Consider the following 26,094-nt stretch of genomic DNA (forward strand, 5'->3'; position numbering starts at 1 on the left):
TATAGATTTGCCACCCCCACTCCCATATTTTGCACAAACAATTGGTTTGCAAGATTATACAGATCATGAAAAGGAATGAAGTATACAGCCTAAAGAAAAGACAATAAAAGTAGAAAAGTAAAAAAACCACTATTAATTTGTCATAAATTTCCCAATAAACTTCATGGTATTCAAAGCAAAAGTGGAAGCATAATCACCTTCAAGAATTACAGTACTTGCAAAATTAAATGGCAGTTGTTAAACACAGTCTTGCTAACACTAAGACCTGAGAGGGATTTCCCCCATGGAACCTCATTCAAGAGACATTCTTTATGAAAGTAGATAACATACAAAAGTAAAAAGCATGTGAGTATAAATATCTGTATAATTCCCTCCCATAGGCCAATGAAATCAGATTTGCAGCTCTCAGATAATCTGACTCCTATCTAAATGGTATCATCCAAGAGGAAAGCAGAGGTAGAAATGGAAATGTTAAAAAAAGCCAAAGGAAAGATGAAATGTTAAGACTTGAACAAAACCTAGAGCAGGCATTGTATATCATTCTGAGAACCTCATCTTTGAAGAATGGGCTGTTTGAGACTCTCTACACCTCCTAAATCGAGATGTCTTACACCCATTAACTTCTGCACCTTCTAGATTTGTTTTGTTGTTGTTGTTGTTTCTTTGTTTGTTTTAGGCGAGGCAACCCTTGGTTGACCTCACAGATTGCAAGGACCTTGTCGGCCTATAGTCTCTTCTCTTCTATTTTTCACACCTATATCATGTGGTTTTCCTAGGTGGTCTCCCATCCAACTACTAAACAAGCCTGACCCTGCTTAGCTTCTGAGATAAATCTGTTTTTTCGAAGGCTTTTTCTAGGTGCATTATATATACAACATGTACCATATAATCTAGTGCTCGATCATATTCTAACTTGTATTATTCTCTGATTGTTTCATGTTTACATAGTTATTTTCTCAAATAGTTTGTAAATTAAGTAACGCTTCTCATTTCTATGTTTCCTTTAGCACAGGGGATATTTTAAGAGGAGGCTATATTTGTACTTCCTCTTGAGGGAGGAATAAGAATTTTCTCAGTGGACGAAAGTCAGTATTTGAGAGATCAAAAAACACAAGGGCATTGGAGAGCATGGCGTATGGGGAAGAATGCAGGTCCAGCATTGCTGGTATAAAAAGTGGGGTGATGGGAGCTAAGGTCGTCTTGTAGATGGGGACCAGATCATAAATATCTCCTCTCTGAGTCATATTAAAATGTTTAGATTATTTCATAAATGCATAGTGAACTGGGGAGAACTTAAAGGTAAAAAATGGCACAATCGGATAACAAAGATCATACTACAAACCATACTATTAGTATTATGGAAAATACCACAGAGGGTGTGTGTGTGTGTGTGTGTGTGTGTGTGTGAGAGAGAGAGAGAGAGAGAGAGAGAGAGAGAGAGAAGTGAGTTAGAGGGGATAAGAACAAAGTCATTAAGGCATAGTGGTTAAGAGCACGCTAGGCTCAAAATTTACTAACTCTATGATCTCAAGTAAGTTATTTAATCGTTAATAGTCTGTTTTTTATCCAGAGAATAGTCCCTAGCATATATTGTTTGAGGATGAAATGAGATAATGTGTGTGGTATATAGGTGCTCAAAATGTTTGTAATTATTATAGTTCCTACAAACAGAAGGACCATTCCTTTTTTATTCACTTAGTATTTATTGGTTATTGCCTTTGTTTTTCTAACCAAGTCCAAATGAAAGATAATGAGTGGAGCCAAGAGCTTGCAATAGCCTGAACAGAAGCAGGAGAACCCACGGTGCTATTTCTAATCAGATTTGGGAGTGGAGCCGACAGTGAACACTGGGAATTTGTCATGGCACCAGTCCTATCCCCAGTAACACTCGGTAGCCCCCACATGAAAGAATAGAGATGGCATCTGTCCTTGATTTTACATTGTCCAGAATAGATGAGACAGAAGGATCATAAAATAGGAAGCTGAGAGTGATAACAAAGAATGTTTGTGCTGTGTCTCCTACACTTATAAGTGAGACCCAAGGAGCTGAAGGAACTGGAGAAGAGGGAGGAGTTGAGGAACCAGAGAACAGAAGAAACGATCATGAATGCTATCCAAGAAAACTTGAGGAATATAAAGTTTAAGATGGATAGTAAGAATCCTTAATTCTTTTTATAGTATCCAGTGCATGCAAGCAATAGTTATACAGTAAATAAATGTTAAATTAAATTCATATGTATTAATTTTATTTGAATTTATGTCCAGTATATTTAAAGACTATATTGACTACTATCTTACAGGCAAACATCCTTGCCTGTCAAAACTAAATGCCTTTAATCTAGGGACAATGAATGTCATCACATTTTCTTCTCTATCACAGCGCAAGTGTTTTCAAAAAGTTTAGTAGAGAAGGATTTGTTTAAAATGTAAGATTGGATGTAGAAATCAAGAGGAGAATAAAAGGCTGGTTCCAAAACGGGAAAAAAAAAATCTATAAAGGAGTCTAATTGGTAGATAGATGAACAGTAAGAATAGAACACTTTAAAAAGTATGTCAAGATGGAAGAAAAGGAAGGAGTGGTGTTTGAGGGATTGCAAGTCTAATTCCCATCAACAGCAGCCACTGCTGGAGCCATGTAAGGCTGAAATGACCTGTGGAAAAATACTCCACAGGGCACTGAAATAACTAGCTGTAGATAATTTCCTTCTCCTCACTCCCTGTGTGCTATCTGACCACCTCTCTCTCATGCATGTAAACACCGATGATAGTTTTGATAGAGTGAATGTTAAATCAGAGTGTGACTAGTTTGTTGGAGTCAATAAATACTTAATCTAGAAAAAGACAATTCTGATGGGGCTGCTCCTGAGACTGACTCACATTTGGCCCCTCTGGGACATGAGCACTTAGATGGTGGTTCTGTTAGGCTTGCGGTTGCCCCAGCTGGGCACGGGGTTCCCTTGACTTGTATGGGTATGCTTTTTGGGCCCATGATTCTGCCACAGATGAACACAGGGTCTCAGCTACTCTGGGCAGGGAGCTGGGCCTGACAAGACCTAGAAAATTCTTGAGCAGCTTCTCTCTTTCTTTCCATGGGGCTACATGGCACCTGGACCTGCTTCTCCCTCCCTGTTTACTGCTCTCTCTCTCTCTCTCTTCACATGTACTCTGCTGGGCCCTTGTTATTGCTGCCCCATATTTTCAAATAGCTCTGGTTTCTTATGGTGCCAACACCGAGCCTTCCTGTACTTGACCTTGCAGATAAGTGCACCGGCGTTCAGCGACTCTGGGAAAAATTTTATTTAAATTTCTGGGAACCAGTGTCTGATTAACCCAGCTAAGCCTCTGCATGGATGCCCTGAGTTAGGTCTTCAAATCCAGTTTAATAAGCTCAGAGAATATGATGATCACCTTCAATGTTCTTGTGGGTAGGGAAAAAACTTCCCAAAAGCAGGTGTCAGGTAAACAACTACCACAAAAGGGGCTCACTATAGCACTCAGTAAAGTAGATTTGTACAGCAAATTTGATAAGAAAAACAACAGCATTTAAAAGAAGGGAATTTATGAGAGAAAACTTTTTATTCAGTTAAAAAACAAAAACAAAAGAAACAACAACAACAAAAAATTATAGTCTGGCTGTGAAGCAAGTTGTCCAGAATGTGCCAGAACATGTTCATAAGACTATTCAGCTAGTTATGAGAGATAAAAAATAACTCAGTTTTCATCAAAGGCTATTTTTACTGCTTCTTTTCAAGTTGCATTGTTGTGTTATCTTGATTGTCACTGTGTTTGCATTTTACCATATTCCATCATGGCTGTCTTTATATCCCATTAATGGTATTATTCTAGCCTCATTCCTATTTCTCCTAGTCAATGGCTTCCATGCATGTCTTCTATAACATTTTTTTTATTAGACTGATGTTTTTCACTCTTCTCTATGAAAATTATGCAGATGTCTGTTTTATCCCTATAGGTAAGGGTGTCCCCTTGCCCACAGTGCCCCCTCAACAGCTATTAGCCATGGCCAGTCAAAACAACCACATTCTCTTAGCAACTGCCAGGGGAATGGATCTGTACAGGTAGCTGAGCTAATCAGACCCTCTCCTAGAAATCCGAAAAGGAATAATTCTACGGGAAGACCATATTCAAGATCACATAGTCAGCACAGTCACCTGCCCATGTGTGTCAGACCAAAATAATATAATGACGTTTTAGAGTGTATTGCCTTCATTATCTCCACATAGAAATTCTTCCTAAGTCCTATGATATTTCACTCAGCCAGAAATAGGTTTATACCAGTATTAATGATGACTTACTGTTTCTCAAGGCACACAATCCTCCACCTTTTTAGACTCAAAAACAGAAATGAAACCACTTTTTTAAAGCTTGTTTGAAGACAAAGACAATCGTAATTGTGCTACCTACTGTGACCAGATTGAAAGAGGTTTCGGTTGTTGTTGTTTTTTTGTTTTTTTTTGTACAATACCACCTCGGGAAGGGAAATGCTTCAAAAGGACTTATTTATTGGAGCAGGTATTTACAAACAAAATCAAACTGGAGATAATTAGGATAGCAATTAATATTCATGAAAAGCCAGAATACATTATGTATATATAAAATGGCTTAGCATTGTATCGTGACTAATATAACTGATGTATTTCAGACTGTGCTATTCAAAGGTGTTCTAATGGTATTTGTATAATTTTAAGTATACAACACATGAAATCTTCAATAGGGAAGCTTTAAAAAGTAAAAGAAAATGGCATTTAGCTGTCTTTTGCAGCTAAAATTCAGAAGAAGATCAGAAATATCTGAAAAGTGGGCCTTTGGCCAATGTTAACTCACACTCTCACCCCTGTTAAGTTTTCTGTTTACTTTTACCATAAAGTGGAATAGCTTTGTTTTTTTAGTAAAGTATTAATGAGAACCATTTCCTTATTTAAATTTTTTAAATTTAAAATCATAAGTTGTATATGTGTATAATTCTTCATTCTTAGCCTCCATGGAATTGGGATTTATTATTAACAGAGGAAAAATTACTGGTAAAAAGTCTACATCCATATGACATAGAATTTTGTTCTGTCTAGAGTCATGTGTGTTTAAACTGTGGAAGAAACACATGTGTAAGCAAGGATGCCTGAAATTGGGGCTTGGCCCTGGATGGCCAGGACATTCTTACCCTTTTATAGGGGTCCTCCTCCCTCTCTTTCAGTCTGCACTCATGAACTGCCCAAATATGAAACAATTGCTTCATTTAGATCTTCTTCCCTCTCTTCACTCCTAAGCCTAGTCTTTAGCCATAAGCAGAGAAATATTTAGTACAAGTATGACTGTGTCACTATCTTGCTTAAATTGCTCTCATGGAGCACCACCACCTGCAAGATAAAGTCCTATTTACTAGGATAGCTTACAAAAGCTCTTTAGGATTTGGACCCGACTACCCATCTCGCTTAGGATTAGGCTCAGATAAAGCATTCAGAAAACAAAACAGTGACATAGACTAAGATAAAGGTCTGTTTCTTCCCACATAAATAAGATGCAGAGATACACATCCAGGGATGAAATGGTCCTCCCCTGTGGCCGGGTCCTTTTATCTTGTGCTGTTTTCATCCTCCAGCTGTAACTTCCAGCTCCTGTACAAGATCACTGCTCAGCCAACCCTCAGGTCTGCAGTCCAGCCAGGGAAGGGATAAAAAAGGATATGTCCTTCATTTTAGAGACATTTTCCAGAAATTGCATACGCCATTTCCAATTATATTCCATTAGCCAGAATTAGTCACCTATGCACATCTAGGGAGTCTGGGAAACAGTCATTGTTCTGGGACCATTTTATACTCTTCAATAAGGGAATCTTTTCTTTCTCTTTAGTTGACTATTGTAACCTAACCATAGGCAGTTGCATGGAGGGAAGCCATAAAGGCCACTTGACCCTGAAAAGATTTGCAGAGAGTTCTTCTTCCTGATGTTTCCTCAAACCAGAACACAGTGCTCTGTTCTCCTGAGCGGGGTTCCCCTACATTGTTCTTTCTAAAGCAAATCATGATTGTCTGACTGTCACACCTCATTGAGTGAGAGTGAAACCTTTCACGTGGCTCTTCTTTCTGCAAATAAAGAAAAATCAAGAACAGCAGCTCTAAATAAAGACATGCACAGAAATCAAAATGAAATAAGGACTTGCCAGCTTTGCAAGACTATATTCTCCTTGTCAGCATCTTCTAATTTATGGTTTGTTTATTTTGTCCTTGGGTGTAATAAATTACCTACCCTGAGAATTTCCTTTACAGGGATCGTTCTTGCTTTGATCATCAACTGTACAGCAATGCTTCTGCTCCAGGTGTGAGAACTGTATAAAAACCAGGTGCATCTCATACTCAGAGGTCTTCTCATGGTAGCCAATATAGTCAAAATTTCCAAGCCCCAAACCATGATATGTTGTCTGACAGTAAAATTGAACTTAGGAAGGTACCAAAACATAACTTCGAAGCCATAGTGAACAAGAAAAAATGAGAAATTATCACCGTAGTCATAGAAACATTTACGAAGTCATATTGACCCAAACTCTCCACCCTTGCTCAAAGAGGAAAGCGTGAACAGCAATTTCCCTTTCTATTTTCAGAAAGCTCTTATGGCTACTTAAAATCTAATTCAGGGGCTATCAGCTTCTTTTTCCAAGAATGCAGAAGACAACGAGAATTTTTATTTATCCTTTTTTTCATGATGAATTTGTGTCTCCCTGAGCCCATCACAAGCCCTTTGGCCATTAGAGATCTGCAACATGCATGTGGTTGTCTGCAACAGCAAATGCCCTGTCCTGACGCACCACAGGCTGGAGCAAGCGAGGTCCATGGATGCCACTCGTAAACATCAATTAGGAGAGGGGGAGAAAAAGAATTGGCAGAAAGAAGCGAGCTGGAAAATTTAAGAATAAGGAGAGAGGAAAATGAAGAATGAGAGAAGGAAGAGCTGGTTGTCCCTGGTAGATGCCACCAGCAGTCATTTAGCTGCCGAGAGTTTTAGATCATCTGCCCCTTCTCACCAGGTCGCCAAATGTGTTGCTTTACAAATACTGTTCTATGTTCTATTTAAAATGATGAGAGGGTAAGATTATTTTATAGAAATGGACAAGGTATTAAGTAATTTAGTTGGTTTCAACCAAATAGGTTGAACATTTAGAAATTTTATGATTGTGTATTGTCATGACCTTATGTGCCCATATCAGAGAGAAAAGGGGTCAAGATATCAACACCCTTTTACAGATATTAAGCAAAGAAGGAGGAAAGTTAACTCCTTTATCTTTGATGCAATTTATTACCCTCTAAGAAAATATAAGTCCTTCTCACTCTGCTGAAAACAGCCCACTTAAATTTGTGTAAAAATCACACTGTGTGTTTCATTTACAAAATTTATCATTGGTTACAGCATTTAACTAATTCATCATTAATGGCTCTAAAAAGTATCTTTGTTTGCTAGCTTGTCCTCAGGTAACATCGTCTTACATGAATGCTATTCATTTATTAAAGATACTAAATATCAAATACATGATTCAAATAACCTTATAATTTTGGAGTAAATATGTATAATTTATGTTTTCAGCTCTTGCCAGTTTCACATTATATTTAGAAGAAAATATACACCTAAGACCCAGATGCTTCAGAAGGAAAGTCATTATTTCATATTATTTTATATATTGAGATTCTTTCATGTGTAGTCATGAGACTTATGTGACTATAAACCTACTGGATCATTGCTTTTGTTTTTTATTTTTAATCCATTTTTAAATGGCAAAAATGTCTTCAACAGGACCTATTTTATAGAGAGACTCCTCATGCAGTGGATTTTTTCATCTAAATTAGTTTGTGCCACAGTTTTGCTAAAAACATATATTTGCCTTCTTATATCCCCCTTTGCCACAGCCTATTCTTGGGATCATAACTTGATACAAAATAGTTTCAATGTAATTTATGCTAGAATTTCCTTTTTTGTTAGTCTTTCCTTGGTGGACAAGATTTGATTTTTAGATTATTCCTAATCCACAGGTATCATGAGTCCTGCTTTCCTTTCAGTTTCTTTCTCTCCTTCAAACAGACTGTTCTTTGTCTATTTAATAATCCTGTGGTCAGGCCAGGCAAACTATTCAGACTTTAACTTCGAGGCAGGTAGAACTGAGAGGTGGTTTGTGGAGAGTCAAAAGTTGAGGGCTCACAGGTGTCAAAAGGGGGACTCACCTACCTGTCTCTCTCACCTCACTTTGAAAACCACTGGTCTCTGGAATGCCTACGAGATGGTCTCTTCCTTCTTTGGTTCTGGCCCTTCCCTTGTCACACAGTCATCTTTCTACTCAACAGCTGTGACCTGAATCACAGTACAGACCACTTTGGGAAATTTTTCATTAATGTATTAATTTATTCAATAAATATTTTATCGAGATCCCACCATTAGCCAAGCACTTTTCTGGGCACTGGATGGGTAAAACATGGTCCCTACTCCCAAGGAGATCATAATTTAGTAGACTAATTTCGAAAGAGTATGGTAATAAAAACCTCCCATCAGTGTTTTTGAGCGATTAATCCAGAAACTGAGAGACTAGAAGGAAGAAAGGAACTTCTTAAGCACTGATAGAGATTTTCAGAGTTCCCACATACAGTACATCTTATAGAATAGACAGGACCTGACCTTTCAAAAGTCCGTGTTTTCCTTCATTAGGCCACATGAGTGTTTTATTTTGTTGCTGTTGTTGTCATTTTTAATTAAATCATTTATCTCTCCCTCTCTGAATATCTTAAATGACATTTCTGATATTTTGGAAAGTCACACTGGCTTTTCAGAACACTCTTTTTTTTTTCTTTTAAGATATAATTGACATATAAGATTATATTAGTTTCACGTGTGTGACATACTGATTGAATGTTTGTTATACAGTTGACCCTTAATGTTGGGGGTTAGGAATGTGGACCCTCATACAATCCGAAATCCACATATAACTTTTGACTCCCCAAAAATCTAACTACAGTTGGCCCTTCGCATCTGCAGTTTCAACCCAACTGTGCATGGAAAACAGTATTTTCAATCCACCATTGGGCATCCAAGATTAGGAAATCATAATTGGGAATATGCAAAAATACTATTTTCCATCCATAGTTGGGTGAATCCACAGATTTGAAGCCTGTGGATACAAAGAGCCAACTGTATTTATTGAAAAATATCCACATATAAGTGGACCCATGCAGTTTAAACCCATGTTGTTCAACAGTCAACTGTATTGTGAAATGATTGTTATTATAAGTCTAGTTAGCATCTATAGTTAACATTTTTTTCTTGTGATGATAACTTTTAAGATCTAGTCTCAGGAAAATTTGTCATATGACAATTATTATATTGTTGGAAGCTTTAAAAAATTAGGCTGTCAGTAAGAACTCTGGGTCAGCTACTGAAGAATGCATCCTGTTAGAATAGGAAAATACTCTGCCCACTGGTACTAAAGCCTGAGGAGACCTGGGCTCAGAATAAAATGCGTTCCCATGGGTGGATCTGCAGGAGGTGCTTCTCTCCGAGGCTGAGCTGACTCTCGGGCCCAGGTGCTTCATGTCCTCAGAGACATTTCCTTTGGCCATCTTGCCATTGCTTGTGAATATTTGGCCAGAAACCTTTAAACCAGGAAGAGTAGATATCATGATATTCAGACTAGTGAACTCAAGCTTATTTGTTCTTCATCTGCTCTCGGTTTGTTGAAAGGAAGCTCTTAACCCTCGACAGAAATTCAGAGGAAGATTTTCTCCACAGCTTTGATTTGTTTGCCACACTATTACTTGTTTCAACTCTGATTACCATGGGGGCATTTCTTGGGTGCTGTAATTGTTACCACAGAATTCTAGCGAGGAAGCATGTGACAGAAAATAGATACATCCTCAAGTCACAAGGACAGCGTACAAGTCACCTCTTGTTTTGTTTTGTTTTGTTTTACTCACATTTATGGAGTGCTAACTGTATGTCTACATGATCAGCCAGTGCTAGGGAGGGGGATGTACAGGTGATTAAGAGGTAGGCTGGTCTGCAAGGGACTGAAGCTACCCTGGAAATCACCAGACAATTTTGGAGCGGAGAGAACAGATGAAGGGGGAATACAGAGTGGAACTAGATCTCTCTGGAAAGGGGAATCAACAAAGGTATTCCAGAGAAACTAAGTCCTTCCGGTATGCTAGCTTTATGATTAACATACAGTTAATCATAAAAGCAAGGGAAAGATGCAATCAGTTATTAAAATCACGGACAGAGAGGTGGTTCTCTTTCCAATAATTTTGAAACACTTTAGCATTTTTATAGTTTTATTTTCCAGGTTTACTGGCTTTTTCACCCAGACCATCTCGCCATATCTGACTGGAGTTGGCTTTTCCACCTACAGAAGTGGTAAAGTTTTTCCAACAATACAATAAAGCTGCTCCTAGGGACAGTGATGAGTGCTGCCAGAAAACGAACACAGTAGCAGACAGCACAGCAAAAGAGAGCAATATTTATAAAGGGACATGTTAACCATTTTCCTCCTCTTGTTCATTCCCCCAGGTCTTTGCAGGAGACAGGCCTGGAACCTAACCACGGGGTGTCCATGACCCCCTCGGTTTTGCCCCATCAGCAATGAAAGGGTTATCAGGCAGCCGCAGCCATCACCACGGAGTCACCTGTGATTCCGCTTGTGACTCTCTGTCACACCACTCGGACCGCAAGCCATACCTTCTGAGCCCGGTGGAGCACCACCCTGCGGACCACCCTTACTACACTCAGCGCAACTCATTCCAGGCCGAGTGTGTAGGCCCCTTCAGCGACCCACTAGCCAGCAGCACCTTCCCGCGCAGGCACTACAACTCACAGCAGGAGCTGAAGGACGAGTGCGCCCTAGTGCCCCGCACCCTGGCCACCAAGGTTAATCGCATCCCCCCCAACCTCCTGGACCAGTTTGAGAGGCAGCTGCCACTCAACCGGGATGGCTATCACACGCTGCAGTACAAGCGCACGGCCGTGGAGCACCGCAGTGACAGCCCCGGCCGCATCCGCCATCTGGTCCACTCTGTCCAAAAGCTCTTCACCAAGTCGCACTCCCTGGAGGGGCCGTCCAAGGGCAGTGTCAATGGGGGCAAAGCCAGCCCGGATGAAACGCAGACCATGAGGTATGGCAAGCGAAGCAAAAGCAAGGAGCGGCGCGCTGAGCCCAAAGCCCGACCCAACACCTCCCCTGGCTGGTGGAGCTCCGACGACAACCTAGACGGCGACATGTGCATCTACCACGCCCCCTCAGGAGTGATGACCATGGGCAGGTGCCCTGACCGCTCGGCCTCGCAGTACTTCATGGAGACCTACAACACCATCAGTGAGCAGGCAGTCAAGGCCTCCCGGAGTAACAATGATGTTAAATGCTCCACCTGTGCCAACCTGCCCGTCAACCTGGACGCTCCTCTCCTGAAGAAAAGCGCCTGGTCCTCCACTCTGACAGTGAGCCGAGCCCGGGAGGTGTACCAGAAAGCCTCAGTTAACATGGATCAGGCCATGGTGAAGTCCGAGTCGTGTCAACAAGAACGTTCCTGCCAATATCTTCAGGTACCATTTCTACTGGGTGATGAATGTTTTAGAAATTGTACCTGCTAATGGTGTGGTGTCTTCTCTGAATTCTAATGTTGGCTCTACTATGAATTGTCTACATTAACTTGAGCAAATTGTTTAACAAGTCTGTGGCTAAGTGCTTCTATCAGGAAACAAACCTACTATCAATTTCATCTAGTTACCTTGAGATACTAGATATTAAAAGTGCTTTGAAAAGCACGCCTACATAAAGGCAAGACAAGGAGTGTTTTGTGATCTTTTGTCTGAGGGATCATAGGATAGAGAGGAGAGGAAAGGGGAGTCTACACAGAATTTTAAAATAAATTCACCTTTTTAAAAAGCCAACAATGACATTCGGAATTTTGGAAAGACTTTAATTAGATCTATCCAGAGTTCTTTTTTTTGTTGTTTTTGACTTTTTTTTTAAGTTGTAAGATTCTACCTGAAGTTATTAGTTTGAGAAAATCAATCTACATCTTCACCATTGCTATTGTCACACCAACACCAACACTAACCACACTCCCATCCAAGCCCCTACTCCCCCAGAGTGCAGGGAATGGGAATAATGCCTTGAGCCCTGAGAAGATAGAAATGAGCCAAGTTGGAGACCTGACAAGCACAGCTGCAGAGACCCAGGACAACAGAGAAGAGAAGGAAAAGAAGGGGGAAGCATCCGCACAATAAAATATAGTGTGTCAGTGTGTAAATCCCACACACATGCACATCCAAAGCAGGCCGCTCCTCCCCTACCACAGTCTCCTTGTTTCCCCTACTGCCCTCTAATCCACTTAAAGCAGATTTCCCCTGGATAAAAATATCAAGGGAAAAGTCTTTTTCTTCCCTACATCTTCCCTCTAGTATTGCCATTTTCCCCAAGATACAATCCTCCATAAAAAATTACCCTGATATTCTTCCTTTTCAGTATTTTTTCCTGTCTTCAGCTGCTAGCCCCATCTTTAAAAAAAAAAAAAAAAAAAAGTACTGTACTATGAAAGCATGACATAATCATTTCCCACTCTCATCTTAAAAAGAAGTGCTTGGGGTGGGGGGAGGAACCCTTCCATTGAGAAGTTTATCTTTTCACTCTCTTTGAATTCCTCCTGACAAAACTGGCTCCCTGGACGTGCCTCCACCAAACCCTGAGGATATTCTAGGCTGGCAGTCAATGGGCGAGGACAGTGCCAGAGCCCATCTCCAAAGTTCAGAAGAAGCCACCAATGTGTGGATAGTTTTCACAAACAACACACAATTACATGCAGTATTTCCCACTGAAAGTGGTATTGTCCAATTTACTATAAGGTTGCTAATTGCATTAATTAAGTCATCGAGAACTATTAAAAGAATTTGAAAGCTAAAGGGATTAGTTAATCCATACTCCTCATTTAGCATATAAAAAAGGAAAGTTGAAGAAAGGTAAAAGCTTGGTGGCAGAGGTGGACTAGAACTCAAGTCACTTAATTTATAGAAATAGCCATTATAAGGGTTAAGACTGAAAGCTTTAGAAATTCCTTAAGCATGTAAATCTCATCCACCACTAAGAATAAAGTATTTTGATAAGAATATCTGTCATGAAGAAAGACTGGGTAATGAGACAGAAGTTCTAGAATAGAATATTTTATCTATTAAGATTCTATGACCAGTGGCAAAAAAAAAACAGAACAAATTTAAAAAAATACCTGAACTTTAATAAATAGTGATGATATTAGATTAGATCAGATTTAAAAACTATACTCTACATCGATCTGAGGTCAGCCTTTGTTACTAATGAAATGCTTGCATAATTACCTACATTCTTCCTCCTTAAATTTATTTCTCCTTCCTTTTTATACCTTTATGAAGTAAAAAGCTCAAGTAATGGTAAAAAGTGGAAGGATAAGGAAAGAAGGAAACTGATATTAATTAAAAATCTACTATGTACTGGATGCTATAGCAGATATTTTCACATTTATTATCACCTTTAATCCTCATAATAATCCTGAGAGCTAGGTATAATAATACTCTGTTTTTACAAGAGATGAAACCAAAACTTAGAAATATTAAGTGATTTAAAGCCATGTGACCAGTAAGTTGTAGAACTGAGATTTAGATTTAGATTTAGATCTATTTGATACCAGATAGCTCTTTTTTATACACCCCATCACAACCCTGGAATCAAGGGCATGAAAATGGTGAGCAAAGAGAAAAACTTGAAAGTAAACATATTATTAAAGTTCTTCAGTAAAATGAGAATGAAGCTTAAAGATTTAAGTGTGTAATTTATTAAAGTAGCATTAATGGAAATTTTCTTTTCAAATTATTTACCTTATTTTAAGCCAGGTTTTAAAATGAAATATTGACACTTACAGAAAGATATAAAGAAAAAAACCCATTCATATATCACACAACTAGAGAAATAAAACATTAATTACAACGAATCATACATGTACCTTCCTCAATCCCATTTCCTCCCTCCATTCCTCCTGCAAGTAATAACTTATCTGACTTTGATACCCAAAGCACTTCTGTTTTTAATTCTAAAGTTATTGAAGATTGAAAAAAATTAATACTTTTTATCCTACATTGGGCAATAACCCGAAATCAACCCTTTAAATATATACTGAGCTCAAAATTATACCTTTCTTAACAAATGTTGATATTTATTGAGCTCCTATTTTGTGCAAGGTTTTCAAACTGAAAAAAACATTCTATATTTCGATGTGGGGAGATAGTATATAGTGAATAAACTAAATGTAGAACAGTGTGTTCCTCTCAACCAGTGCTGAGGTCGAAGAGTCCCTCTAAAGAAAGGGAAGAGGGAACTGAACATTCGCAAGGGAGGCAGCGAAGTGGGAAACTCCTGAGAACTGAACGTTCTCTTCAGCTCCGTTCTTGCTCAATAGGAAAGGGAGAACCTGCCATCTGTAGAAAGCGCCTCTCAGAAAGATAGTTGTAGCCTGCCCCTGCCAGCTCCCATGGGATCATTTCATTTATAAGCTCATCCTTAGAAGCAAACTTGGAGAAATAGAAAGAGGGATTTTTTTTTTTAGTTGCATTGCTGTAATTACCAACCAACATTAAAATTATATTTACATATGTGTTCAACTTCAACATCAGAGTTTAGTGGACAAAGCATTAAACTTTAAATAAGAGGTTCTGTATGCTAGTCCCTATTTGGCTTGAAACCATCATTTTAACTCTCTGTGTCTCCTTCCTCTGCTACAAAATGAGACACTTGTTCTAAAGGCTTGTGATCTCAGTCCACATCTTTAAACTACTAAGTTACATATGCGGAGTACTAATTAGAGCAATTTTCAAGAGCCTGTAGCTCTCACTTAATAAATGCCTACCAAAAGTGATTGTCCTTTCAATGTTATCTAATTTGCTCTTTAAAACTCTAGAAGGTATTTTACAGTTGAAGAAACTGAGATTTAGTAAATTAGGTTAAGTAACTTGCCCAAGGACGAACAGCTAGTACGTGGCAACATGGGTTGTCAAAACTAATTCATCTCCCTGCAAAGCCTGGATTCTTTCCCTTTACCATGCCCAATCTCTACCCCCTCCAAACATAAAGCAGAGAGGAGAAGCAGTACGTATCGAATACGTATTACGTGCCAGAAACTATAGAGTATCTCATTTAGTACCCAAAACAACTTTGTAAAATAAGTATTACTATTTACTCCAGCTTACAGATGATGAAACTGAAGCACAAACAATTAAATCATTTACCAGGAATGTATAGGTAGTAAGTAGAAAAGCTAAGACTTGATCCCAGATTGGTCAGAATCTCTAATATGCTTCAGAAATAGAAATAAATGTGTGGATTTTTCTTTTCATTTTATTACCTGTTTTATTCTGTAGCAAATGCATGTGTTCACTTGACCTCGAATGCATGCATACAGTTAAGAATGCATGTATATGAAATGTGACCGATCTTAGGCAAGAACGGGATGGCTGATAGGTCCCTAATTTGATTCAAGACTGAACAAAGATTAAATTTATTGTCACCAATAATAGAATCTAAATACTAGCAAAGTTCTGATTCTCCCTTTGTAGAATTATCACTTAGAATTAATTTAACATAGGCCATTGCCACAATAATATAGAAAAGGAGAGGTCTGTAGGTATTTGGTCTCTACCTGACATTGATTTAGAAATAAAACACTATAACTTGAAATCATTGCAAGTTCCAGTTAATATAGTCAATTGGTGATAAGTGTTTTCTCACAGGCTGTTGTAGTTAATTTAAAAAAAAAAAAAAGACTCCCTTTTCCCCCCAATATTGTTATTTTTAAATGTCAAGAATCAGATGTCTGCTGTGTGGAACTGTTGTACTGCTGCCAGTGACTGTACTGGGGTTTGGAGCAGGGACATGGATTTGAAGACATTAAAACTGTTTAATTCTCAGTGGAGATGTGGTTGGCTTTTATACATTTGGAATAGAACATTTATGGCACATCTCAGGGTAAGTGCTAATAGTTAAGTAAACAAAATAGGAATGAGATGAAAGGAGTAAAGGAGTTTTTGTTGTGGTTTTGTTTTTGCTTTAAAAAGCAAGATTCTTGGTTCTGTATGTGCCTCTTTATGTAAACATTATGTGTTGAGTGCCTGGCATATAAAGCCATTCAGAAGAATAAGATTTTAGATTTCCAACTGTTCACCTAGAAAACAAAACCCCTTCAAATTATGTATTTTGCATTCATTCAGCAGCAGAAACAGGAAAAGGGAAACAAAACGCTCTCCGGTAGAAGTAGAGAGACACAGAGAGAGAGAGAGAGAGAGCGAGAGAGCAAGACAGACCTGAGAAAGAAAGCACTCACAGAGATGAAATTTTAGGAGAGCAAAATGATCGACCTTTTTAAGGCTGAGTGGGTTTCTTCAGTTTGTGTGCAAGTTTCAAGAAATGGACGGACTGACCAGGTTTGGGTACAACTCTTTTATTACTTTGTATTTGGTGATAGTGTATTTTGGTTTGGGTGGGTTTTAGTGGGAGAGGGAGGTTAGTTTTGTTATTTTATTGTCTAAACTATAGCTAGAAAGACTGAAAAAGCTAACTAATTTGTGTACAGATGATAAGAAAACTGGTTTGACATCGGATACCTACAAATCTGTGTTCCCACAGGGGCTTCATAAAATCTTTAATTGACACAGATGATCTAAGGTGCTAGGTGCTATTAGAGGACATTATGTGACTAAAATGTGATCATTTTCCATGACAAGAATCCTGAATGTTTACTGTTTCTTTGCAAAAATTAAAATTTTTGGACGGTTGGATTTCTTTTTTCTTTTTCTTTTTTCTTTTTGGTCTCTTGGTTAAGACTCCACAAAAGATTACTAAAAAATATTTCATAATAAGCATAGAAACAGGATTTTGTTTTCAATGCAGGTACAACTATTTGTCAAAATTTTCTTCAAGATTATTTCAGTCTTTGCCCAGTGGGGTTTTTCTCCCCTGGCTGAGGTTTTCTTTCCTCTTGTTGTAGAACAATTTAAATTATACTGAATTGGTTAAACTACTTTATGTGAAATGTACAGCGGTGCTGAGAAATTCTGCTAGTGACTTTGGTAACTGCAATGTTTCCTTGTTGCCTTTTCTAAAACCAAATCGACCACATTAATCAATGCTTTTCTTTATTTTTAATTTAAATTGCCTTAATAATCCAGGAAGGAGTGTCAAGATTTTTGAATGTATTTCTTATTTAGCTTGCACAGTCTTTTCTCTATTTTTCACTGATCTTAGTAGAGATAGCCTTCTTCATTGATAGATAACCGAGGTTACTCCTGCCTGATGCTAACTCCGAATGTAAATTCAGTGATCACCAGCAGAATTCTTGTAATTCTCTCCCTGGTTCTCAGTAATTCTCACTCTTGTCCATTTCCAGCTAATGGAGGGTGGTGGAGGAGACAATTGACAGAACACTATGAGAAAGTAGGGATCCAGAAAGACTCAGTAGTAGTAAAAGGAAGATTAAATAAATAGATAGATAGATAGATAGATAGATAGATAGATAGATAGATAGATAGATAGATAAAGGGAAGTAAGAAAGAAATGGGAAATTCTTCTTGGAATTTCTTAAAGAAACTTTATTATTTTTTGTCTATAAAATATTATTCTAAAGACTTTTTCAGTAACACCAAAAGTGTTTGGTTAGCAACAATCAAAGCTTTCATAATACATGCTTTCTGATCACACAGAGTTCCAATCTACTAATGGAAGGTATAACATTGGTTAGCACAGAATAAAAGAGAAAAACTAGCCATGGGTCTCTCAGTGGCTAGTGGATTTTATTTCTCCTTTCCCCATTCTCCTTAGATAGTTTACTTGGTTGAAAATTAAATACAGTAACTCAAGGTAATCATTTGCCATTCTGTGGAGAAAGATCCATTTATAATCTCTGGTCCATTTGAGATCATGGCTTTGCATGACTTTATACCAACAGTGATTTGTGAATGGTAAAACTCATTGGATTTTTGTTTGAGGTTTTAAAGGAGCCACTAAAAAATACATGTTGTATTACCAAGCTGTCTTTGATATGGCAATTAGATTAGGTTTTCCACCGTTTTGATTTCTGGTTCAAAGGTAGCAGCCTCTCTTGGTAGATTCTTGTGTTTATCAATGTGGAGCTGAATCATGGGAAAATTCTAGCTTTATGGAGCTAAATGGTAAAATTAAAAACTTCATATGGTTTGGCTACAGCCACGCCACCCCGAACAACCCCGATACCGTCTGATCTCGGAAACTAAGCAGGGTCAGGCCTGGTTAGTACTTGGATGGGAGACCACCAGGTGCTGTAGGCATAAAAAAATAAGGGATTGTAAGCTGACAAGGTCCTTGTAACCTGTGAAGTCAACCAAAGCTTGCCTTACCTAAAAAAAAAGAAAAAGATAAAGAAAGAAAAGAGAAAGAAAGAGAAGAAAAAAAAATAATTGGCCTTTTCAGTTAAATCCAAGTTACTATTAATGACATCTATGATCTCATTTTGATTTGTATTACTCATCTGGAACTTTGAACTCATAACTTTTCTCATTGGATAAAAATAAAAATGCATGTGCAACTTCACATCTAGAGCTCATTTATTTACTTCTTAAGACCATCTTGCCTCATTCCACACAAGCCTTCCACTCTAGTAAATGCCATTTAGTAAATGCCATTATGGCACGGGGAAAAATTTTTTACTTTATTTTTGTAAATAAATATTTAAGTGTTTTCATAAATTCTTTGACTGAAACCACAGTTGGAGGGGGTGCTTTAAATTTTTCAATGAATCATTTATTCTCCTTTAATTCAGTCCTCTCTATAGCTAAAATGTAAAGATATTAAGAAAAATGGATGAATTACTATTATAAAATTAACAGAGGTAAAAGAAAGAATGTAGTGTAAGGAGAGGCAGATCATTTAGCTTTTTCAGTTACTTTTGACCAAGTTCTTAATTTACTGTTTTTAAATTATTTTATTTATTTTATTATTTATTTATTTTAATTGTTTTATTTAATTATTTACCAAGGAAACAATGACCAAGAAAAGACCTCTTCTGATTATCTAGTCTTTTAAATGTAGGAATGCATAGAACTACCTTTAAAAACTGGGATTTTTTTTTCATTTGCTAAAGTTTAACAGTATTCCCTACATTATTTCCATTTCTAAGATAAAGAGACTTCTAATTGTGTTTGCGAAATGAATTTTCTAAATAGGTAAATCTTTTCTTTCACTCTGTCACTATTCTCCATCAACTGGTATTTCTACTTATTGTTTTCACAGAATTAGGACACTTTCTACAAAATTTAGGCTTGTGATATCACAGAACTGTCAAGCAGAATGGTGTATGTAATATATACATGTACAGGTCCAGATATACACATTTGATCTGCATGAGCATTCCTGCACCATACTTCTAAATATGCAAAGAGAAAAAAGAACTGATCTGAAAGTTAGATTTGAAGCTTATTTGTGGCTTAAAATGTTTACAAGAGATGAAAACATTTGTTAACAAAGTAATTACCTGCCATCTGTAATCCTTTGGTTACAAATGGCAGTGTAGTATTTTTAACCTGCAAAAAAAAAAAAAAAAGATATGAGTATGTTTCTCCTATTATCCTTGTCAGTCCCTCCTACATCCCAATGGTTTTATTATGAGTGAACCATGCACCAAAAGAGAACAAATGGAGATGTGATCTTTATGCGCAGAAGCGGAATCCTGACACTGGATTTGGGAGGTGATGCTCTTCTCTCTGGCATCCTCCACGCTCTTGAGAGCCAGTCCTCCTCACCTTTCACCTCACTTTCCTGGGATAAAAACTGTTAACATAGCTATAACCATATTGTCCAAATGCGAGATGTAGAAGAGAATGGATTAGGCAATAAGACAAAACATATTAAATCAGGGCACTCTAGAAAATCTGAAAGGAATAGTGCATAGGAGGTGACAAGGGCTACAGGCTGATCTCTTGGTCACTGCTGTAGAATAAAAAAAGTAAAATCTAGTTCTAAAGTTGGAAATGCTATTGGAAAGATTTTATATAGTAGCATCCACATGCGTAAAAATTAGCATAATAATACCAGATTTGTCTCCTTACAGAATCGTGTGTGTGATAACTTGCTCTATCATTGAATATTAGAGCAATGATTCCTTAACTTTGTGTACATAAGAATCAGCTTGAGAGTGTCTATAAAATGAGCATTTCTGGCATCAATCCCAGGCATTATGATTCTGTAGATCTGGGGTGATTGCAATACAGAGATCGATCCGAGAGGCACATTTTAACCCAATTCTAAGGAACTTTCAGACTAAATTTATCATTTTATTTACTGAAGGGGGCAGTAGAGCCTAACAGATGAAAACTCAGACTTCAGGAGTATCACTAGCTTCAACATTGCTGCTGACTTCTGGCATGACTTTGGGCTCCCTCTACTTAAAACTTCCATTTCTATATCTGCAAAATAAGCATAATGATACAAGTCTTGCGTTTGTCAGGTCTTAGAAAAAAATTTAATTTCAAATTTCAGAAATTGTTGAAAAATAGTGTGAAATGTTTTGAGTTTACAAATCCTAGGAGGTTAACGTGCTTCACCGCTTCTTCATGTGTTTCATGTACCACACCACCTTTTATTTATGTTTTGCTTGATCTAATTTTCATTAAACCAGGGTTAGGATGGACATATCTGATTTTGTGGTAAAGAAAAGTCCTCTCACACTGTCTGATGACAATAGGTCTTCATCACAGTGTAGGTTTAAGGCTTCTTTGTCCCATGTGCCAACTAAACACATAAAGCTTTTGTCTACAGGTGAAACAATTACAAAAGATAGTTCTTTTGATAGCTTGGTATCAGTGCCTCAGGTTTTCCCATGCTTTGATATTTGTTGATGGAAAATGATTCTCCAGCCTCCTCAAGCTTTTGTTTCTTCAGATGAAACCTTCTTTTGTTTTTATACTTTAAGTTCTGTCAAGAACCTTCTGCCTTATTGCAAGCAACCTTGGTAAGTCAACAAGACAAGTTTCATTAATACCAGCAGTTATAGGGCTTGTCTACAAGGTGACTGTATCTACTCTTCATCACTTCCTTCATTGGCTCATCCAGGTTCTCCGAAGAGTGTTTCCACCATGGCAACTTTCATATGTGGGAGTTCTTCTGCCATTGCTAGCAAATAAAAATAGGCCCTTGTCCATTACTACTCTTAACTCTTGCCCAAAGTCCATGATTAGTCTCCTCCACTCTGCAAAGCCAGGTACATTATACTTATAAAACTGTAGAAATTCAAACAAAGCAAAGGAACATCGAAGCCACTTCTCTCTCAGGACCTCTCTTCTCCACAGGACCATGGATAGCTCAGACTTTCTCAGGCAGCCGTCTCCTTCTGGTAGTCTAAAGACTCCCTATCTCACCTGCTTCCCTATTGCCACCAAAATGACAAAAACAAAACCCATCAGAATTCATGGGAAGAATGAACTACAATTTAATCAAATTATGATTCTTAATTATGAAAACTTGAACAAATGACATGCCATTTTTAGTGATAAAAGTACAAGTGAGTAAAGATAAAGATCCTCCTGTGGGTACAGTGAAACTCCTGTGAGATCACCCAGGGCATGCAGCCCACACTTAGAAGGCCACCTGCTAGCCCAAGTTGTGCTATGGACCTCAGTCTGACTGGCGGCCCTTCCAGCAGTAAATAGGTACAGAGAGACACTTTTACAGGACTTTTCCTTTAAAGTCCCTTAAAGGGGGAGGACTTTATCTCCTCTCTTAATAACTAGTAGAGGTTTAACGGGCTTTTCCGTAACTCAGAGGGTGTCAGTGAAAGTAACTGTCATTTGTTTGAAAATGAATGCTGAGCTTTCTGAAAATGACTCCCATATAAAAATCTTTCCCCCATAACACTCCTCCAGCCTTCTCGTTGACTTTAGATAGTTTCCTGTTCTCCCACCTCTTGGAAGTATTCCATGGCACGCTGAGCAGACACTTTTAGTCAAAAACGCCTATAAATAGCTGATTTTCCTGCTTGCTGCCTTCTCTCAAAGGCTTTCACAAAGAAGGTGAAACTAACTCACCAGAAACAGGAACTCTCTGTGAGGTGTGTGTGGTGAGGCTTATGAAAAATCAGATCCATAGGCCAAAAATTGTTGTGTAGGTCACTTTGCCATATTTGACTTAAAGCAATCACTGCACAGAAAAAGAAACATTTTTATTTCATGCCAGATGATCTCATGAACTAAACAATTAATCAAAAATGTCTCAGATGAGCTATCATGCTTCTTTAAAAATTCATGTTTTGACTTCCATGCTGCTTAAAAAAAAAAATCCCAATGCCAACTGTAATTTATTAGATTTTGTTGGTAAATCTAGATAACCAATTCCTGTAGCTGTTCCATAATAGCAATTTTGAAGCTGTTTTCTCAAAACTGTGCTTGCTTACAGAGAGGTTTTACTGTCCTGCCTGCCTTCTCTTTGTCCCCTCTGTCCCACCCATCATCAATACCGCCAAATCTCCCAGATTGGTATTATGGAACTCCCCTGAAGACTGGACACATGCTAAGCAAGTTTGTAATTTCACCCTTCACTGATCTTACTGAAATCAAACTTAGAAATCAGATATGTGAAACCTATAATATTCCCCCCTACTTCCACCTCCCATGCCCTGCACCCTATTGAGCAAAAAAGAATTGGGTTAAGCAGTACTTTCCCCTTTTCCTTTTTTCCTCTTCTCTTTCTTTCCCTTTACTTTCTAGGTAGATATTTTATAATATAAGTTGGATGGGAAACCATCCCCAAATCATAAGTTTGTATGATAAGTTTGTAAAGCCTGGAAAGATTACCTGGCATTCGCATGGTTCCTCAGTCATGGAGTTATGCAGAAACAAGAACCATAAAAAGTCTTTCTCTTACCCCACCTGTGAGCATTCCTCAGTCATGGAGCACAAGGCATTCATTTATCCAGGTGTTCTGTATACTCAAAAATCCTGCCTCCTGCCCACCCCCTGCTTTTCCCACTCTAGGTGCCAGGTTTAGTTTGGTTGTGGCTTAATCTACTGTAGTATCTAGAGAGTGCATCTCGTTATGCCTTTCTTCTCTGTGAACTCCCAGTGAACACGTAGTTGATATAAGAAGGTATTAGAAAGAATTCAAAGATCAGTTAGCTCAGTATTTTTTATACTTTTTAAAAATTTTATTTTATCGTTAGTTTCAAGTATACAGTACATTGGTTCGACATTTATGTATTTTATCCCCCTAATCACTCCTTCTCTCCTATGGTTTTCCATCTAGCCATTACATTAATGCTAACTACATTCCCTATGCTGTGCTCCCCATCCCTGTGGCCATCTATCAACTACTAATTTGTACCTCTACAACCCTTCACCCCCTACTCCCAACACTCCACCCCACCTTTTAATCATGGAATTTCTTGTTCACATACAATTTACAATAAACTATTCATATTGAAGCAAGAATAGGAGGATTCAAATGCAAATATGCTCTTCTCCCCATTCCCTGCCCTGCATCCAACTTTTCCTGAAGGGAGGTCCCCAAAGCCCAATTTGAAAACTATTATCTATGCCATCTCCATTAAGCAGATCTAAGCTGTCAAAGAAAGTTTAATGATGGGGATCTGGGTAGTCTGTATCGACTCTTAATAAGCCTACTCTTGATAAATCAGACAAATCAGAAAACCCTGATAAAGTAAAAAACACGTTCAGCAACAATCTCACCAATGTTAGTAAGTTCAATGTGCAACTCTCCCAGGCTGCAGTCCGGGTGCCCTCTCTTTGTGGGAATGACAGCTGAACATGGGCGCCCAGAGTTTCTGATTGACTCAGACTGTAAAATCATTTCTTGGCTTTAACAGTCAGTTCTTACATCATCTCCACACCTTCTTCTGCAACTGTGACCCAGAGAAAGAGATTCACTTTTCTAAGAACACACAGGCCCCTTGATTTCCAGTCTAGCGCTCTTTCCATAGCGCCATACCGAACATCTCATTCCATCACCTGCTGGATGCACTTTCCTGCGATAATGAATGATGGCAATAAGAAAATGAAGAAGAACAAGAAGGAAAGGGAGAGATGGAGCTATAATCTATTGAGAAAATTCTATGCCTAAACATATATTGCCTTTCTTTCTGAAAGTTGCTAGGATGCTGTTCATGGAAGGAATTAATTTGATCAAGATTATACTGCTATTAAGTGACAGAACAGAGATTTAAACCCTGATCAGTCCAATTCCAAATCTGTTCATTTTCCACCATATCATGCTGCCTCTGCTTTGTAAATATTTCTTTGATCTTTCCTGAAGGAATGTTTCTTGATGAGAATTTATTTTAATAACAATTTTTAAAAACGATTAACTATGGATAAAAAACAGATTTTATATCTATGCTCATGTGAACCTAAGTTTAGTTTCCTAGAGGAAAAATTTGGACAGGCAACTGAGTACTATTGGTGAGAGAAAGCATCCTAACATTCACAGTTTAGAGAGTGGCCATGTTAGAAAGCAAGTTATATATGAGATTCATTTGCAAAGCCAGTTATATAAAATGTTGAAGTGTACTAGAACAATACTATTTCATGAAACTGGAAAATCATATCTCAGCCTATGAAAGAACTATTGCTCAAGGCTACTTTTGCTTATTTATTTGTTTGTTTCAATGAGAATCAATAACACTGACCCCGTGAGAATGCCAACCTGATTGTACATTGTTACATTGTTACATTGTTAAAATACTACACGGTTATATCCAAATAAATGCTGTCTTCCCATTTACTGTCCTTTGCTTGGATTAACTAGAGGATGATTGCTTCTAAATGAAGTAATTTCACTGAAATGATAAGGAAGAAAATTAGGAATGCCCAAAAACAATTTCTGTAAATCAGTGTAATTTTATATTTTATCCTTTTGGAAGATGAGATAGTTATCTCTCAGGCATATTGTGAGCCAGAATTATGCTTGGTGCATGAGCACCATATGACCCGGATTGTTAACTAAATGTTGGGGAAGTTCACCAGTTTTATTGTTTCTTAAATTATCACTCCAAGTCTGAAGGAAAAGCTATGTTTCCCTAAAAGTCTACCTTTAGAATGTTTCTTAATTACCTTACAAAAGTATAACTGAATTGAGTCATATGATATCCAGGACAGAACACTCATGCGTGTCAGCTTAGAGGGGGCTGCCTATATGCAATGCATTGATAGTACTATTAGGTAAGGTTAGCAGAGTGCAAACTAAATTTCTACGGTAAATAACTGTACAGAATAGTTGGACTTTTTAAATCTATCAGGATAAAAGGTGCCATATTCAGTTATAAACTTGGAAGTCAATGTAGCCTTTATTACCCTGCTTCTCAGTTTATTTTGGATTTTTTCTCGTGTAAATGATCTCATTCTGTGTTCTAGCAAGCCCTTATTAAATGCCTCCCTCCTTTGTTTAAATCTAGATGAAGTTAATTTAAAATAATGGATACAGTCTTAATATGTTCCATAGACTTCACTTTCTCTTGGTTCAATATTTTATAAAATATTGCTATTCATAAGAATAAAATGTTAATTATTTACTTAATAGGGACTCGTAAATGACCAAGAAATGAAATAATTCACTAAAATTAAATCATGCCAATTTAATCTCATGTTTTTGAAGGTTTTATTAGATTAATGAATAGAATGTAACAATGTATTTCTTAGCTTTGATTAGTAAACAAGCCACTCAATTATCATAATATGTAGTCCCTTTCCATCATCTAGATCATGAGTGCAGAATGAAAAATGCTGTTCAATAGTTTAATAGAACTGCCATCCTCAAAAAGTCTTTCATTCAACCAAGATCTATTTAGCATGTGTTTGATCCAGACTGAACTCCAGAAGAGGTGACTAGATAAAAGTGGGAAAGGGGTAAAGACCAGTTTGGAGAATGGGACAGAACAGATGGGGTTACCAGTCACCCAACTAGTGAGATTAAGTAAATGGAGGACAGGATTGAGTCTTTCATTGCTAAGATTATATGTAATATTTTTTTTTCCTAAAATAATCAAGTTTCCCAAAGATGGA

General features: G+C 37.7%; 1 protein-coding gene across 21 annotated transcripts in view; it reads left to right on the forward strand.

Moving 5' to 3' along the window:
• DLGAP1 (DLG associated protein 1) overlaps positions 1-26,094 on the forward strand; it is a 782,830-nt gene that overhangs the window by 477,512 nt on the left and 279,224 nt on the right. For 15 of the 21 annotated variants that reach the window (XM_036229039.1, XM_036229053.1, XM_036229052.1 and 12 more), the window contains one exon: positions 10,555-11,583. In XM_036229039.1, the coding sequence (XP_036084932.1) occupies positions 10,627-11,583 (957 nt within the window). In that variant the 5' untranslated portion in view covers positions 10,555-10,626. The other 6 variants (XM_016157152.2, XM_016157171.2, XM_016157137.2 and 3 more) reach the window with 5 other exon arrangements.

Source organism: Rousettus aegyptiacus, unplaced genomic scaffold (assembly GCF_014176215.1).
Source record: "Rousettus aegyptiacus isolate mRouAeg1 unplaced genomic scaffold, mRouAeg1.p scaffold_m13_p_12, whole genome shotgun sequence".
Lineage (NCBI taxonomy): Eukaryota > Metazoa > Chordata > Mammalia > Chiroptera > Pteropodidae > Rousettus > Rousettus aegyptiacus.